The sequence below is a fragment of the Pygocentrus nattereri genome, chromosome 2 (assembly GCF_015220715.1).
Source record: "Pygocentrus nattereri isolate fPygNat1 chromosome 2, fPygNat1.pri, whole genome shotgun sequence".
Classification (NCBI taxonomy): domain Eukaryota; kingdom Metazoa; phylum Chordata; class Actinopteri; order Characiformes; family Serrasalmidae; genus Pygocentrus; species Pygocentrus nattereri.
The window spans coordinates 821935-839388 of record NC_051212.1 but is presented as its reverse complement, the minus strand read 5'-3'; the positions used below and the strand labels follow the sequence as shown (position 1 = coordinate 839388).

Below are 17454 nucleotides of genomic sequence, written 5' to 3'. Positions count from 1 at the left end.
GTTTAGTGCTACTTTGTATGAGGCCAGATGATCAGTGTAAGCTAGATAGAGAACCTGCAACCCGGATTTCTTAAAAAGACGTTCTAGACGTCTTCCAGCTGTTTTCATATTGCGGAGAGCAGGAGTAAACCAAGGCGATCTATGAGTAGAAGGCACAGATCTAGTTTTCATCGGTGCCAAGGTGTCAAGACAAGCACGTAGAGTTATAGAATGATACAGCATCATCAGTGGATTGCATTAAACTAAGATGGGCAAAATTAAACGTTTCCAGAGAGGCCAACAGAGAAGGACAATCAATAGCCTTAACATTACGATAAGTAAGTACAGATTTTGAGTGAGGTTTAGGAACAGGTGGAGAGAAAGAGGCATTGATTAGTATATGGTCAGACACACCAACACAATGTCCAGTTATATTAGTAATAATCCCACCCATAGAACAGATTATGTCCAGAATATGACCCTTCATATGAGTCGGAAAGTCAACGTGTTGAGTTAGATCAAAACAGCTTATCAATGACAGGAATTCTGAAGAGGCAGAAGAGTTAGAGTCAAGGTGGATATTAACATCGCCAAGAACAATGATGGAAGAGGAGAGTGAACTGGCAAACGCCAAGATCTCCCCAAATTCTGACAAAAATTCAGTCAGAGAACTCTTCGGGGACGGTAAATCATTAAGAAGAGCCTTGAGAACCATGACTTCAAAAGAGGAAACATATTGTGGGTTGCCCAGAGTCAATTCAAAATTGTCCCTGAATAAAACCGCCAGTCCCCCACCTCTACCTGTTTTTCTAGGTGAGGCCAGATAATTAAAATTAGGGGGAGAAGCAGCATTCAGGTAAGAAAAGTCACCCGGTACCTGCCACGTTTCAGTTAGAAAGAATAGATCCAACTGATGCTGGTCGATAAGGTCATTGACTAATGCAGCCTTATCTGTGAGCGAGCGACAGTTCAGTAGCGCCAGGTACCATGATATTTTTCAGCTAAAAATGTATTTCTTACTAGCAGAAACCATCTCATCAATATTTAATATTTAATGTAATACATAAATCAAATTCCAGATGTCAAAATTAAATATTTACTGAAATGTATTTTCACACATTAAGTCCTGAGATGACTGTCATTTCATGCATACCTCTGATTCTGAGAGTCACTTTAACACCATCTCCCAAAATCCTCACTTGACTCCTGACCTTCCCTCATGCTGGTTGGTTTTATCATGGACTGTCATAGTTTAGTATTTAAGCTACTTCAGCACAGCTTAGTTGTGATGTATCGCATCTATTATAGATCTACTGAGTGGTTTATTTAGTTTGTAATTCTTATTTATGAACATTCCTGCCTGTTTTTATTGACCCTGCCTTTTAGCCTGGACTGTTTGCCACCTGTTATTTTTATCTTTCCTGGATTTGACCTACGCCTGCACATTGACTATGACCTTGGGTTTTTATTCAAACATTAAAGCCTCATTTTGTTTTCTAAACCACAAGTGTCTGTATCCTTCCGTTACTTTACTGTCATAGTAATTAAAATTTGAGCACGAAAATTTCATTTATACTATTTAAAATGAGCAAATGTTAAACAATCATGTTAGGAAAAATGTTAGTGTTTACAGTAATATATACAATTATGATGAAAATGTAATATCAATGAATTAAATCTTAAATCTTAAAATACTATTCTTACAATCAAAAGTTCAACAAAAATGTCATAATTTAATTTATTTTTTTAAATACAAAACACTACATTTTCTAATGAATTAATTGTGTTTCTTAATTAAAAGTTACATTTATCTTTACCAAAATCTACTATTATTTATATATTATTTTCCTTTTTTTTTGGCAGCCAGGCAGAGATTCTCTTCGGTTCTTTTAGTATGTGGATTTAAATTGTCTGTTATCTATAACATCAATCAAAAGACTCCAGAGTTAAAAGACAGTAGCATGCTAAATCACTTCCAGGGTTATCTTATATAACCGTACTGTACATTTTCTGTGGTGTAGCACTGTTACTGACAGGTTTTATGAATCTGGCTCATTTTGTCACTACAAGTTTTCCATATCATGAAATAAGAATATCATTTGCTAAAACAATAAAACGTGGTTTTAGATTGGACTTGGAGTGTCTTCATTCTGAAAGTACCACAAGATATTACACAAGATGGCTTAATATACAGTCCCCTTCAAAATTATCATTACGCCCAGGAAAGATGTGTAAAAAGAGTCTTAGTAGTCAAAATTCATCAAAATTGTCTGATACTGTGTACTGTGAGCTCCTGTAACCAAAAACGTGTCCTGTAACCATGTGTCCATGCCTGGCCAATGAAGCTTGATTCAGATTTTTGGGAGGTGTAAACAAAAAAAATTATTTTACAGAATCCGTGTCAGTGCCGCTTGCATGCTGGCTAGAATATTTGGGAAATGGAAACTGCAACAGCAGAGCAGCAATGCTCTGATGCAGCATCACATTATTCCAGTTCACAAAATTCCAGTTTACACTTTTAACATTATTTGGACATATTTACATTTCACATGTTTAATGGTTGCTTGGTAATACAAATGAGCATTGAATATTAATTTGTTAGTTTAAGATATCCTAACTTGAGATAAGTAGCTCTAAGATAAATACCAGAATACTGGTGACACGCAGTGCATGTGGCAGTGCATTCAGTCTCTCAGCTACAGGAAAACATTTCCCTACTGTCTACAGTGATGCCTCCCTGCCAGATGCACTGAATGACTTCTAGTTTCTAGTTAGCACACAGTTTGAAGTGCAACCTGGCAGCAAGAAAGACCACCCCTCCACCCAGTGACCAGGTACTGTGCCTGTCCACTGCTGATGTGAGGAAAACTCTGTGCAGAGTTAAACCAGGGAAGGCAGCTTGACCAGACAACATTCTTGGCAGAGTGGAACGAGAATGTTCAGACCAGATAGCGGGAGTTCGTAGGGACACCTTTAACATAACCCTAAGCTGCACCATTGTTCCAGCAAGCTTCAAGCCACTACCAAACCACTACCATTGTCCCAATGCCGGTCTCAATGACTATTGTCCTGGATGAAGCTTCCTTGGGTTTGTGAAAGGCATTATACAATAGGAACTTATTATTATTATTATTATTATATTATTATTATTATATAATTATTATTATTACTACTATTATTATCACCCTGTCGCACTCACACCCATCATCATGAAGTGCTTTGAGATGCTCATAAAGAGGCACATCAAGACCCAGCTGCCTCCTTCACTGGACCCTCTGCAGTTTGCATATCAGTCCAACCACTCTACAGATGACACCATAGCCAGTCTTCATTTATCTCTCACTCATCTTGAGAAGGACACTTATGTTAGGAGGCTGTTCTTAGACTTCAGTGCAGCATTCAACACAATCATCCCTCAGCATCTCACTGGAAAGCTGAGACTGCTGGGCCTGAACACTTCTTACTGAGAGACCTCAGTCAGTCTGGATCTGGAGCAGCATATCTAACATCATCACACTGAGCACTGGAGCCCCCCCCCCCCCCCCCCAGGGCAATGTACTCAGTCCACCTGACCAGACCAAACCCCTGAACCATCAGCCTCCACCTAACCAGACCAAGTCCCTGAACCTTCAGCCTCCACCTGACAAGACCAAGCCCCTGAACCTTTTGTGAACTCGTGTTATTGTTGTATCAGTTTGCCTAAATAGCTGTAAAGCTCTTTCTTTCTAAATCAGGACACAATTTGACCAGTTTAAAACTAGACCTACTAGCTTTTACAAGAAGGTGCCTTTAACTTGTTCAAGTTAAAAGAAATAAATATAGGTAATTGTTCAGTTTTGTAGTTGATGGTGTCTCGGCTTGGCAGTTGGATGCACTGGCTCAATTCTTTTATGTACAGCCTTAAATTTTCCCTAGACATGGGAGGTCATAACAGCAGTTGGCATTTGATAAAGTTCATGAACACTGACCTTTTGACCTTTGTATAATATGCAGGAGATTTCTAACACAGAGGTCTAAATATGAGACACTAAAGATGTCTGAACCATTTCATACCGCACTGCTATAAATCTCTGTTTTCACCTCACATACTGAACAATGGGGAATTTTTGTGGAATTTCCCTTTAACTATAAACAGACCTTTGATCTTTCACATAATACTATAACACAGATTATACACACTGGCCACTTTATTTGAAACACTGAGCCACAGTCTCTAACTGAGAACTCAGAAGGCGAAGCTGCAAGGTTTATACTCTAAATACTAAACAACTGAACACTGATTTGTAGATTTGTAACTGATATGAGGTCAATTATTCATCAGTTATTAAATATTAATGAACGTTGTATTAATGTAGATAAACACTCACCGAGCTTTCCTACAGATAGTCAGAGCTGGGATCAGTCTCCTATAACCCTCCTCTAATATGCTGTACTTCTTCAAGTCCAGCTCATCCAGCACCTCCCTTGAGCTGAGGAGCATATAGGCTAGTGCTGAACACTGTCCAGGAGAGAGATTTACTCCTGAGTGTTTAGCTGAGTTTAGATGCCCCTGAATCTCTCTGGAGAGAGACTGGTCATTCATCTCAGACAGACAGAGGAACAGATTGATGGATCTCTCTGTGGAGATGAGGAATTTCTCAGTGAGGATGTGATAATGACCTCTTCTGATTAAACTCTTGATGTACTTTGTGATTTTCTCTGATCTGCTCTGTGTGGGAGTCAGTAGACCCTGTAGGCATCTCTGATTGGACTCCAGTGAGATGCCCAGCAGGAAACGGAGGAAAAGATCCAGGTGTCCATTCTCACTCTCTACAGCTTTATCCACGGCTCCCATCAGCAGCTTAATCAGTGGATCATCCTCAGACCCCTTGCTGTTCAGGTGGTCTGTAAACTCCAGTGGATCATCCTCAGACCCCTCGCTCTCAGACCATTCACTGTACCATGGTTTAAAAATCTCCAGTTCCTCCATGTTCTTCTTTTCGTAGCAGTGAAACACATAAACAGCAGCCAGGAACTCCTGAAAGCTCAGATGAACAAAGCTGTAGACCTTCCTCTGCTGAAATGGAGTTTCCTCTTTAAAGAACCCAGTGAAAATCCCAGAATATACAGAGGCCTCAGTGACATCAATGCTGCTCTCTCTCAGGTTCTCTTCATAGAACATCACATTGCCCTTCATCAGCTGTTTGAATGCCAGTTCAGCCAGTTTCAGAAGAATGGTTTTGTTGGACTGCAGCAAGTTCTTTGTATCTTTCTGAGGAGTTTGATTATCCCTTTCCCTCTTTGTTTCCATCTGAATGGTCAGAAAGTGTGCGTACATTTGTGTTAATGATTTAAGTTCTTCTGCATTGCGATTTTTCATGATGTGCTGAAGAACTGTGTATGTGATCCAACAGAAGACCGGTATGTAGCACATGATGTAGAGGGTCTTTGACTGTTTAATGAGCAAGATCATTTCATCGGCTTCATCCTGGTCACCGATTCTCTTCCTGAAGTATTCCTCCTTCTGCTGGTCAGTGACAAATCCTTGTACTTCAGTCACCAGGTGGATGTGCTTTGAGGGGATCTGATCTGCAGCTGCAGGCCTGGAGGTGATCCAGACACGAGCAGATGGAAACAGGGTTCCTGAGATGAGGCTTGTTACCAGCACATTAACACTTGCCTTCTCTGTTACTGCTGATATTTTCTTCTGGTCAAAACTCAGTGGACTTCTGAATTCATCCAGTCCATCAAAGATGAAAACACACTTACATTCACCATCAAAAAGCCCAGTTTCGTTTAAGGGTTGCTGCTCTGGGTAGACGTGATGAAGTAGTTCAGGAAGGCTGTATTCTTTATCTTTCAGAAGATTCAGCTCTCGGAAAGGAATAATAAAGACAAAATCGATATCTGCATTGGATTTTCCTTCAGCCCAGTCTACAGCAAACTTCTGAACAGAGACTGTTTTCCCAATTCCAGCTATTCCCAGTGTCAGCACTTTTTTAACATGTTGGCTTCCACTGAAAACCTCACTGAACTTGATTGCAGCATCTGTGGCAGCATGTCTTGCTGGTCTGGCTTCAATTTGAACCACCTCATGATCCGTGTTCACTCCTCCTGTCCAGTCCTCCACAATATACAGCTCAGTGTAGATGTCATTCAGAAGATTGTGCTTCCCTTTTGCTGCGGTTCCCTCATATAACGTTGCGTATTTCTCTTTGATTTTTGATTTGAGGTACTGATTCTCTGCTCGTCTCTGTGCATCTGCAGAATAGAAATAAAGCCTCACGTTATAAAAGATCCCACATCACAGATAATTAGAGATAATAACACTGCCGTTTCCTGCTCGTCTTCCAGTAGTTTTAACTTGTACAGTGTGTCGATGACAAACACAAAACCTAAATATTAGAGCCTAAATATATTATAAGTGGATTTTCCTAGGTCTAGTCTGAGTGCTTGCAGTTGTGAAATTGGGAATGTTTATACAATATTTTACATTGTACTGTAAAGTAAGACTGATTATCTGTATAGTTCAGCTTTGATGGTGAGTCAGTCCCTCTGGATCCTGGAACATCACTCCATGTATAAAACGAACTTCAGCCAAGCAGCCAGAGCTTTGAAACTTCAGACCCTGAGCTGTTCATCCTAACAGGATACAGATAAGCACAAACATACATTCACTACCAGAGTAGCTGTGGGGCCAATTTTGTTTTCGGAACTCATTTTATTCAAGAGCTCTCATTATTATTTGCCTTTTTTATTTTGCTTTTGAATGGCCATTTTCTTTGAACAATCTGATGGTATATGGGCACCCCATAATAAATCCAATTCATTTGCATTTCTTTTTTTGTACGTTCCTCATACAACCTCTAAAAAAGTTGGGTGCTGTGCAACATGTAAATAAAAACAAAATTCAATGAGGTGCAGATAATTTAAACCCTGTATATTATTGAAAATGCTTTAAAGACAACATATCATATGTTGAAAGTGACAAATTCTTTTTTTTTTTTTTAATGTTTTGCAGCAACAAATTCAAAGCAAGTTGGGACAAAGGCAACAAAAGGCTGGTAATGCTGTGTACTGCTTAAAAAAACACCTGGTGGTTAATTGGTAACAGGTCAGTAACATGACTGGGTATAAAGAGCATCTCAGAGAGTCTTTCTGAAGTAAAGATGAGGAGGGGTCACCGCTCTGTGAAAGACTGCACGATCTAGAGTATCTGGAGAAATCTTAGTATGTAAGAAACAAGACCAAAAACCTGAACACAGTTTGGCGCTGCATCTAAAAATGTTAATTAACACTCTTCAATGAAAATAAGAAATCATATTTAAAGAGGATCCAGAAATGCTGCCACCTTCTCTGGGCCTGAGCTCATTTAAAATGACCTGAGGGGAAGTGGACGTGTCTGGCGGTCCGACGGATGAACATTTGAAATTCTCTTCGGAAATCATGGACACTGTGTCCTCCAGGCTGAAGACCACTCAGCTTGTTATCGGTGCTCAGTTCTAAAGCCAGAATTCATGATGGTTTAGGGGGCATTAGTGCACATGGCCTGGGTGACCTGCTCATCTGTGAAGGACCCATTAAAGCTGAATGATATAAACATGTTTTTAGTGTAGAAAAGAGGAGAAGAAGAGTGTGCAGGCAGGATGGAGTGGGTGGAGACAGGTGTCAGGGCTGATGCGTGACAGAAGGATAGCAGCGAGAGTGAAAGGGAAGGTTTACAAGACAGCAGTGCGTCCTGCTATGATGTTTGGTTTGGAGACTGTGGCTCTGTCTAAAAGACATGAGGCTGAGCTGGAGGTGGCGGAGATGAAGATGCTGAGATTTTCGTTGGGAGTGACAAGGATGGGCAAGATTAGAAATGAGCAGATCAGAGGGACAGTGAAGGTGGAGCAGTCTGGAGATAAAGCCAGAGAGGCCAGGTTGAGATGGTTTGGACATGTGTTGAGGAGGAATAGTGGATATATTGGGCAAAGAATGTTGGAGATGGAGTTGCTGGGTAGAAGGAGAAGAGGTAGACCTCAGAGAAGGTTTATGGATGTAGTGAAGGTGGACATGGAGATGGTTGGTGTGAAAGTAGAGGAGGCAGTGGATAGGGCAAGATGGAGGCAGATGATCCACTGTGGCGACCCCTAAAGGGAGCAGCCGAAAGAAGAAGAAGAAGAAGAAGATATAAACATGTTTTATCAACATCTGCTGCCGTCCAGATGACGTCTTTTTCAGGGAAGGCCTTGATTATTTCAGGAAGTCGATGTAAAACCACATTCTGCATGTATTACAGCAGCACTGCTCCGTATTAAAAGAGTCCGGGTGCTAAACTGACCTGCCTGCAGTCCAGACCGCTCATCACTGAGAACATTTGGTGCATTATAAAATGAAAAATTTGACAAAGGAAACCCTGAAACTAATGGGCAGCTCAAATTTTATGCAAAGCAACAATGGGAAAATATTTCTCTTTCTAAACTGCAGCAGCGTCTCCTCAGTTCCCAAATGCTTACAGAGCGCTGTTAAAGCAGAGGTGATGAAACACAGTGTTAAACTGGCCCCCGTCCCAACTTTTTTAGAACATGTTGTTGCCATTAAATTCAAAATGGGCAAATACTTTTCATAGAACAATCAAATTTCTCAGTTTTGACATCTGATTTACTGTCTATTGAGTTTTATTAATGAAATACAGGGTTCAAATGATTTGCATAGAATTTTGCTTTTATTTACATTTTGCTCAGTATCCCAAGTTTTTTAGTAAATGGGGATGTATATGATCTACCTTTATTATGAGCCGTTATCAGCTTTGCTGTGTGTTAATCATTTACTCCTCTATTACCCCCTGTGTAATTGGGTCTTGGACTTCTTGACAAACAGACCCCAGCCTGTGGGATTCCACCCTCACCCTGAACACCATCTTACCTTCCTTAGGCATGGAGTGCAGTCAAGCAGTTGTTCAATATATGCTGAACCCGGTTTATCTGAGATATCCGATTTAGCAGAATTCTGTTACCCGTTATTGTTACCATTACTGTTATCATTACAGTACCATTATTATTACTGTATTGTTATTGTTACCATTACTGTAATCATTACATTACCATTATTATTACGGTATTGTTATTGTTACCATTATTGTAATCATTACATTACCATTATTATTACTGTATTGTTATTGTTACCATTATTGTAATCATTACATTACCATTATTATTACTGTATTGTCATTGTTACCATTACTGTAATCATTACATTACCATTATTATTACTGTATTGTTATTGTTACCATTACTGTTATCATTACATTACCATTATTATTACTGTATTGTTATTGTTACCATTAATGTAATCATTACATTACCATTATTATTACTGTATTGTTATTGTTACCATTATTGTAATCATTACATTACCATTATTATTACTGTATTGTTATTGTTACCATTACTGTAATCATTACATTACCATTATTATTACTGTATTGTTATTGTTACCATTATTGTAATCATTACATTACCATTATTATTATTGTATTGTTATTGTTACCATTATTGTAATCATTACATTACCATTATTATTACTGTATTGTTATTGTTACCATTACTGTAATCATTACATTACCATTATTATTACTGTATTGTTATTGTTACCATTATTGTTAATGTTGTTACTGCAGCCTGTGTCTGTCCTAATATTAATGCTAAGCTAGCTATGAAAGAGCTAAGTGCAGCTGTCGGCAAACAACAAACTGCACTTCAATTCAATCTAATGTGCAATCTGTGCTGCCAGAGTTCCACCAGAATGTCTCCTGCCCAACCTGAGGAGATAAAACTCTGGATCACGTCTACACGAGCACTGCAGACGCACACAAGGCTGTCCACCCTCCACCACCCAGTGATCTGGGAGTCACCAACCCCCTGTGTAACTGGGTCTTGGACTTCCTGACAAACAGACCCCGGTCTGTGGGATTGGGTAGTCATATGTTCTCCACCGTCACCCTGAACACCAGTTTACCTCAACTTCCTCAGAAGCAGTAATTGAACACTTCAAAGCTGTCTTTGCACAGCATGGGATTGCTGCTGTCTGCACGGACAATGGCCCACAGTTCACATCTGAGCGCTTCAGAAAGTTTGCTTTGGAATGGGACTTTACCAGCATTACACTTCTAGCCCATGGTTTCCACAAAGCAATGACGAGGCGGAAGCCTTCTTGAGAAAGCCATGGTCAGTGCCTTTCACTGATGGTGTATCACTCAGTTCCTCTAGCAAATGACCACAGCCCTGCAGAATTGTTCATTGGAGGGAAGATCTCAACTCCTATTCCAGTCAGTCCCAGTCAGCTAAATACTGACAGGTAAAGATACCCAGGAAGAGAACGGCGCCTCCAAAGCACCTGGAAGACTTTGCAGCAGGTGGAAAAACTGCGTGAGAAGTGAGGCAGAATAATCCGTAAACTCAGTCAACAGGTGCTTAGTCTACTCCAACTTTCTAAGAAAAAAGGTGTCAACAGAAAAAAAGTAGTTTATATTGACCTTTGACTTTCAAAACAGTAGAACCCTTATAATTTATGGACTTAAGCTGAGATAGGAAAAGAAGCTCTTAGGAAGCCTCTATTTCTGAAAGGGGGATGTAGTATTATGCAGTTATGTTACGTGATATATATGCAAATTAGGACAGGCAGGCATGGAGTGCAGTTTTGTTAAAGCAGCATATTATACAGTGAACATGGTTTTACCTGCATTACTTTCTCTGAGGTTGGTCCTTAGTTTCTCAGCCAGCTCGTTCTGGTTCATCTGGTTGAGGATTTTAAGTGTGATCTCTACAGCTCCATTTTGAGGGTATCTCTCCACCATTGTGTCCACAGTGTTGAATCTGTTAACATTCTCCATCAGACTCTTCGGAATGTGTCTGAAACCTTCCACACCGTTGGTCAGATGCCACTGGAATTTCTTCAGATCGTCTGACAGCAGCTCTTCTAGAATGTCCAGTAACTGACGTCGAATGTTCTCCATCTTGCATCACTGGGCACAACGAATGCAAAAGAATTGAGGATTCTGGAAAATAAAGTCCAGAAATTCAGCTTCATGAATTAAGACACAGCAGAGTTTCTGCTTTGATATGTTGAAGCGTTATCATCTCCAATCACCACACACAAGGATTTTTATTAGTCAGTTTAGAAGGGTAAAGTCAAACTACATCAAGTTTAAACTATAACAGGTGAAATATTTCATTTTTAATATATATATTATAAATATATATAAAAATATTATATATAAAATATATATTAAATATTTTCATTCTAAATATTATCATCAACTGTAATGTTCAAACATTCTTCATGAGAAAAAGAGAACTTGCTGACATTTACTGGTCATTTTTAAACGAAATAAACACTCAACAGGTTCTGAGTAACATCAACAACGTATCAGTGATGTTGTCAGTGGAGTGTCTCAGTGAGCATTCAGGAGGTGATCGGGAGCTTTTTCACTTTATTTGGAGACCAAGTTCAGATCTGTAGATGTACATGAAACAGGAACCATCAACATCCTCAACAAGCTGATACACACATCCTGAATCCGGAGCTTCACTGGATTAGGGTTTGGGTTAAGGTTCGGAGTAGGATTAGGGCCAGAGTAAGGGGTGGGATTAGGGCCAGGATGAGGGATAGGATTAGGGCCAGGATGAGGGATAGGCTCAGGGCCAGGATGAGGGTTAGGTTTAGGGCCAGGATGAGGGTTAGGATTAGGGCCAGGATGAGAGTTAGTTGTTGGATTAGAGCCAGGATGAGAGTTAGTTGTTGGATTAGGGCCAGGATGAGATTTAGCTGTTGGATTAGGGCCAGGATGAGAGTTAGGATTAGGGCCAGGATGAGAGTTAGATGTTGGATTAGGGCCAGGTTGAGCATTAGGATTAGGGCCAGGATGAGAGTTAGGATTAGGGCCAGGAAAAGGGTTAGTTGTTGGATTAGGGCCAGGATGAGGGTTAGGATTAGGGCCAGGATGAGAGTTAGGATTAAGGCCAGGATGAGAGTTAGGATAAGGGCCAGGATGAGAGTTAGGATTAGAGCCAGGATGAGGGATAGGATTAGGGCCAGGATGAGAGTTTGTTGGATTAGGGCCAGGAGGAGAGTTAGGATTAGGGCCAGGATGAGAGTTTGTTGGATTAGGGCCAGGAGGAGAGTTAGGATTAGAGCCAGGATGAGATATAGGATTAGTGCCAGGATGAGAGTTAGTTGTTGGATTAGGGCCAGGATGAGGGGTAGGATTAGGGCCAGGTTGTTGTTGGATTAGTTGTTGGATAAGGTTAGGTTTTTCGTAATGTAAGTAACATTTTAAGTCTACTTCATATATCGTACCAGTAATACATCAACTTAATATAATAATATGTCAACAAAATATACAAGATATTTAATTTACTTTATTCAGATGCTTCACGATGTGTTATAGTGGTTGGTTAGTGTAGTGGTTAACACCTCTGCCTTCTACGCTGTAGACTGGGGTTCAGAAGGAAGTTAGTTCCACCATTTGGGCCAGTGATGCTACAGCCAGCTGTGTTTACTAAGTGTTTGTGGTTTATGGATTACTAAATCAACACAATGATTTTTTCCTATACGTTTATTTACATCTGTCTATGCTGTCTAGTATGATCATTTGCCTTTGTGTTGTATTTGTTATTGTTGCACATCAGAGCTGGAGAAACTCAATCTTGTTCAGCTGTGCACTCCTTGCTGTTTAGTCTGAAACCTTAAGTTAAGCTTATTAGTTAATATTTACACCTCCCCAGCAGGTGTCAGTATTGGTACCTCACAGACAGTTAAGATAAGAAAGCTAAAAACGCCAACACTGCTGCATGTTGTGCTTTTACTTCCAGCTCTAATTATGACCTGGTTTTAACTCTGAACGTGAAGCTGATATTCACAGCTCCAGATCAGTGAGACTCGTCTAACATTTGAAATGAAACATCTAAACATAAGGGTCCATTTTGCGCCACCAGCAGAGGGCTTCCCAGAAGCCCTCAGGCTGATTAGGTCCAAACTGACATACCTGTGGACTTAAGGCCGTGGCAAACAGCAGCCCTTTATTACACCTTTGTAGACAGATGACTGGTACGGTACTCAGCCCACATGGGAATTTAAACAAAAAAGAAAAGAGGCTGGAAAATAAAAAGAGAGTAATTTCCCTAAAATTACTTAAAAACCCCACACCCATAAGAAGGCTTGAGGTACAAACGGCTCCAAGCCATACAAAAGGTGTTTGCTCCACTGAGCAGAAACAAGAGAAACATAAAGCCTGCCTTCCCTTCATTACAGTGGAAGTGTCTTTTGTTTCCTTATATCGTTTATTTCACGTTTCTAGTTCAGCCTTTGTTTCACAACACTGCATTAAACCTTTTCACTGTTTGTCCCATCTTTTTATTTCCCTTTCCTTGAGGTGTTTTTCCAAGTGTCACCTGTGCTTCCTAGTGGCGCAGCGGTAACTCCACAGACTGCCAATCAGTGCACTGGCAGTTTGAGCCGGGCTCTGGGTCAGCTCAACCCAAGGTGGTGTGAAATTAGTAAGATGTTAGTGTGAAACTAACCAGTGTGACTGATTTATCAATAAAAATAAAGACTTCATGCACCAACTTACAAAACTACACAAGCACAAAAATCCCAGTTCAGGACAGAGCTTTAACAGGCATGTTTACACTCTACCTGCCACTTTATTTAGGTAATAAAATACCTGTTCAGTTGCTTGTTAACACAAATAACTAATCAAGCAATCACACGGCCACAGCTCACTGCATTCAGGCATGTAGAGGTGGTCAAGTCGACTTGCTGAAGTGCAGATCGAGCATCAGAACGGGGAAGAAAGGGGATTTAAGGGACTTTGAATGTGGCGTGGTTGTTGGTGCCAGACGGGCTGGTCTGAGTATTTCAGAAACTGCTGATCTGCTGGGATTTTCACGCTCAACCATCTCTAGGGTTGTGAAATTATATAAAACACACACCCACACACACACACACACACACACACTCAAATATAATTTCCAATTCCGTTCAATAGCATGTTTAAAACTCTTATCATGTGTAGTGCACTAATGTTGTGTATCCAGTATGCCGGTCATGGTTATCTGTGTACCATAGATGTTGTGTTTTATTTTAAAAGGTAAACTAATAAAACATTAATACACAGCCATGCACTGCTAACGTGCCGAGATAAGCGAGATTCATTTTGGGCAAATCCAGGGTCATGGTCGAAATGGTCCAGGTTTAACTATCCAAGACTGTGATGTGGAGAGTCAGACATAACTCAAATGCACGCAGGGAAAAACACCAAACTCTTCAAATAAATCAAATGTACAAACAGCGCAATCAAACAATACATCCAACACAGACCAACACAGACCAGGGCAAACACGGGGCTTATATAACACAGGGATGATGAGCAACAGGTGAGAAACAGGTGGAAACAATCAGGGGCAGAGCCACGAAACAAGGGGGCAGGACAGAAAAGAGGCAAAGAAGCTCGTGGACGACCGGGAAGTAACCACAACCCGAGCACATGAACATCGCTGGGAGGGGCCAATCATGACACCATTATTCAGTGTTGTGGCCTTAAATTACCTGATGAATGCAGACCGAGTTGTTTAGGACTCACCTTCACTGACTTTACTTAATTTCCTAAACTTAGTGTTTATACAAGTTTGCACAAAAACATGCATGTGCATGTGAGTCATGAGTACCTGTGCAGGAAATCTTCAGTAATAAAGTGCAGTTTGTTTGACTTGAATCTGAATTCTGAACCTGTTGTTCCTACAGTGGAAATTTACACATACGATCAATGCTTTGAGTAAGAGGAAGCCGTTCTTAATGAATCTTGATTGAATATTAATTTACAGCTTTTAAACGTAGGTGTTGTGCATCTGATGTTATGGAGAATTTATATTGAGTCTTATTATTGTACTTTATTTTTACAGTGAACTTAAATTCAGGTCTGAGCACCAAACAAGCATCGCTGAGGGCAACAGAGGCAAGAACATCTCCCTCAGATCAAGAAGAAGAATCCAGAAGATGAACCAATACTCAGAAGAACCTGTCCTCCTCTGGTCGGCACCAGACAGCAAAACAGTCACACAAGATCAGCACGACTCTTCTACCTCAGAGTCAGACTCAGTTTTGTTGGCCAAGTATTCAGTTCACACAAGGAGAGAGTCTGGATTTCAGCAGAGCAGAAACTACAGCAACCAGAACACCCCATACTCAATCTGATCACTGGAGCTTATATTGATCAGGTATTGATCAGCAGTGGGTTTTGTACAGAAACTGTTCATCAATCAAATCCACATTTCTTGGTTTCTGTGCTGGTTTTTGTTCAGGCAGGTTGTGTTTGGAGTGTTAGAGCTCAGAAACCCAGATCTTCTAGATTCCTCAACACCTGAACTCAAAGCTCGAGCAGCATTTTTCTCTGTTAAACAGTTTACCGTAAAATCCAGAGTAGATGAGCTCCTACATTTTTTACTGGAAACACACAAGCAGGTTTTCACAGCTACGCCTGACATTGACATTTAAGAGAATGGAGAAACTAGTGTAGATTTTTCTGAACTACAGCTTTAACTCAACCGTCATTAGTTCAGTTTAATTAATAAATCAGTAATAAAGCTCTGTGCTGAAACTGTAATCAGACATATTGATTAATCAGCTGCTCTCTAGTGAAGTACAGCTTTAGTGAGTAATTTATAATGAAACTTACATAAGAAAGACTTTCAGTGTCTCATTTTAACATGGCAGCTTTTACAGGCGTTCATCTCCACGTGGAAAAGAAGGGCATGTTATGCACACGGGAACCCAACTACAGGCTTCCCAACCCTGGCCCTGGTGACCCAACACCGCGCTCATTTTTGTGCTTTGTCATATCAAGCTCCCCTGATTTAACTCATAAGCTAATTAGTCACTGGCTGTTTACATGCAAAGATTTTTGCCAGGCTGACTGAAAACAGTGGGATTACAGGTTCAGACTGAGGTGTTTATCTCACTCTAACCAATCTGATGAAAATCTTCGTTTACCTGCCCACTACAAGTAATCCTTTCGCTGTGACGCGCATGCGCAGAATGCTCCTCCACCTTCTGGTTGGAGTGTAATCGGATTCAGGCGTTTACGCGGCTATTATTCTTCTATTTAACGGATCATTTACAGGATTACCCACCTCGGTCAATCGGACCGAAACTGTATTGGCCTAATCGGATTAGTCTATTCCGACTGAGGTGTTTACATGGACGTATTCTATTCCGATGGAGCTGTTAGTCGTATTATTACCAGATTATCAGGCTGTGTGTAAACGTGGCTGGTGTCTTCTTGGCTGATTCAGGTGTGTATTGAGTAGATAATGAAGACAAGGAGTCACCAGGACTGGCAGTAGGAACCCTAGGAAGTTTAGTGTTCAAGCTTTAAATTCTATTGTGTAACTTCAGGTTAACCTCTGAGGTCCTTCTACACTGGACATTCACTTCTACTAGAGCTTTAATCCTCCACTCAGTTCAGTTATAAACAGTAAAACACGAGTTTTCTTTAATCTACACTTCAGATCTGTGTGTGTGAGTTTATTATAACTTACCGTGGAGTAAAGTCTCTGTTACTGTGTGATTTCCCCTTCCTCCTCCTCCTCCTTCTTCTTCGCTGCCGCTCTACTGTGCTCTCGGGTTACATTCAGGAAGTGCCACAGTAAATAGAAACTCCCGAATCAGGTTCTCAGCATAGAACACGCCTCAGTCTGTACAGTGGGATCAAGATCCAGACTGAGTTTTCAGTGAAGACTCTTTTCACATTCTCACTCCAATTCCGGCCCACATTAATAAATAAACAGAAAACTAGAAAAACAGAAGCACAAAACAAGTTTACATTACGCTGCAGTTTTACTTTCACGTTTGCATTTAATGTCAAATTCTTACGTGGTTATACATGAGGGGAAACATGAAGGCTCAGAGTAACGGACACACAATGCAAACACAAAACAAGCAAAGTTATACAGCCATATGTAAAAGTATGAGTAACCTTAGTGACTCAAACGTGACGCTGACAAAATATCGTTTGCTAGTTAATGTCCGATTATTCAGTCACTGTCCAAGGTCAGGGGCTGTGGATGAGCATTCGTTGTTGCACATTTGGCAGCACCCTCCTCATTTTTATTCATTTATTTATTTATTTATTTTATTGGTCGCACAACTTCACCGCATGGATTACAGTTCCTATCCTATTGATCGAGGTGGGTAATCCTGTAAATAATACATTACATAGAAGAATAATATCCGTGTAAACTCCTGCATCCGATTACATTCCCTATCGGAAAGTCCGTTCTGCATGTGCGTTGCATCACAGTGAGAGTTTATACTGTTCAACACGGAGACGAAGTTCATGCTCGGTAAAAGTGCACAAACATTTCAATAAGTACTCAGATTAATGATCAACTAAGTGCTGTATAAAGAGGCGTGTCTTCAGTCTGTGCTTGAAGACAGCAAGAGAGAGTCTACTGGAGT

The 17454-nt window shown here is 40.5% G+C and overlaps 1 protein-coding gene across 3 annotated transcripts in view; it reads right to left on the bottom strand.

Moving 5' to 3' along the window:
* LOC108413598 (NACHT, LRR and PYD domains-containing protein 3-like) overlaps positions 1 to 16639 on the bottom strand; it is a 38724-nt gene extending 22085 nt beyond the window's left edge. For 2 of the 3 annotated variants that reach the window (XM_037532181.1, XM_037532189.1), the window contains exons 1-3: positions 16536 to 16639; positions 10678 to 10963; positions 4347 to 6219 (exon numbers count right to left, since the gene is read on the bottom strand). In XM_037532181.1, the coding sequence (XP_037388078.1) occupies positions 4347 to 6219; positions 10678 to 10954 (2150 nt within the window). In that variant the 5' untranslated portion in view covers positions 10955 to 10963; positions 16536 to 16639. Of the gene's footprint in view, positions 1 to 4346; positions 6220 to 10677; positions 10997 to 16535 lie in introns of all 3 variants that reach the window. The other variant, XM_037532185.1, reaches the window with a different exon arrangement.
* Positions 16640 to 17454: the final 815 nt, after the last annotated feature.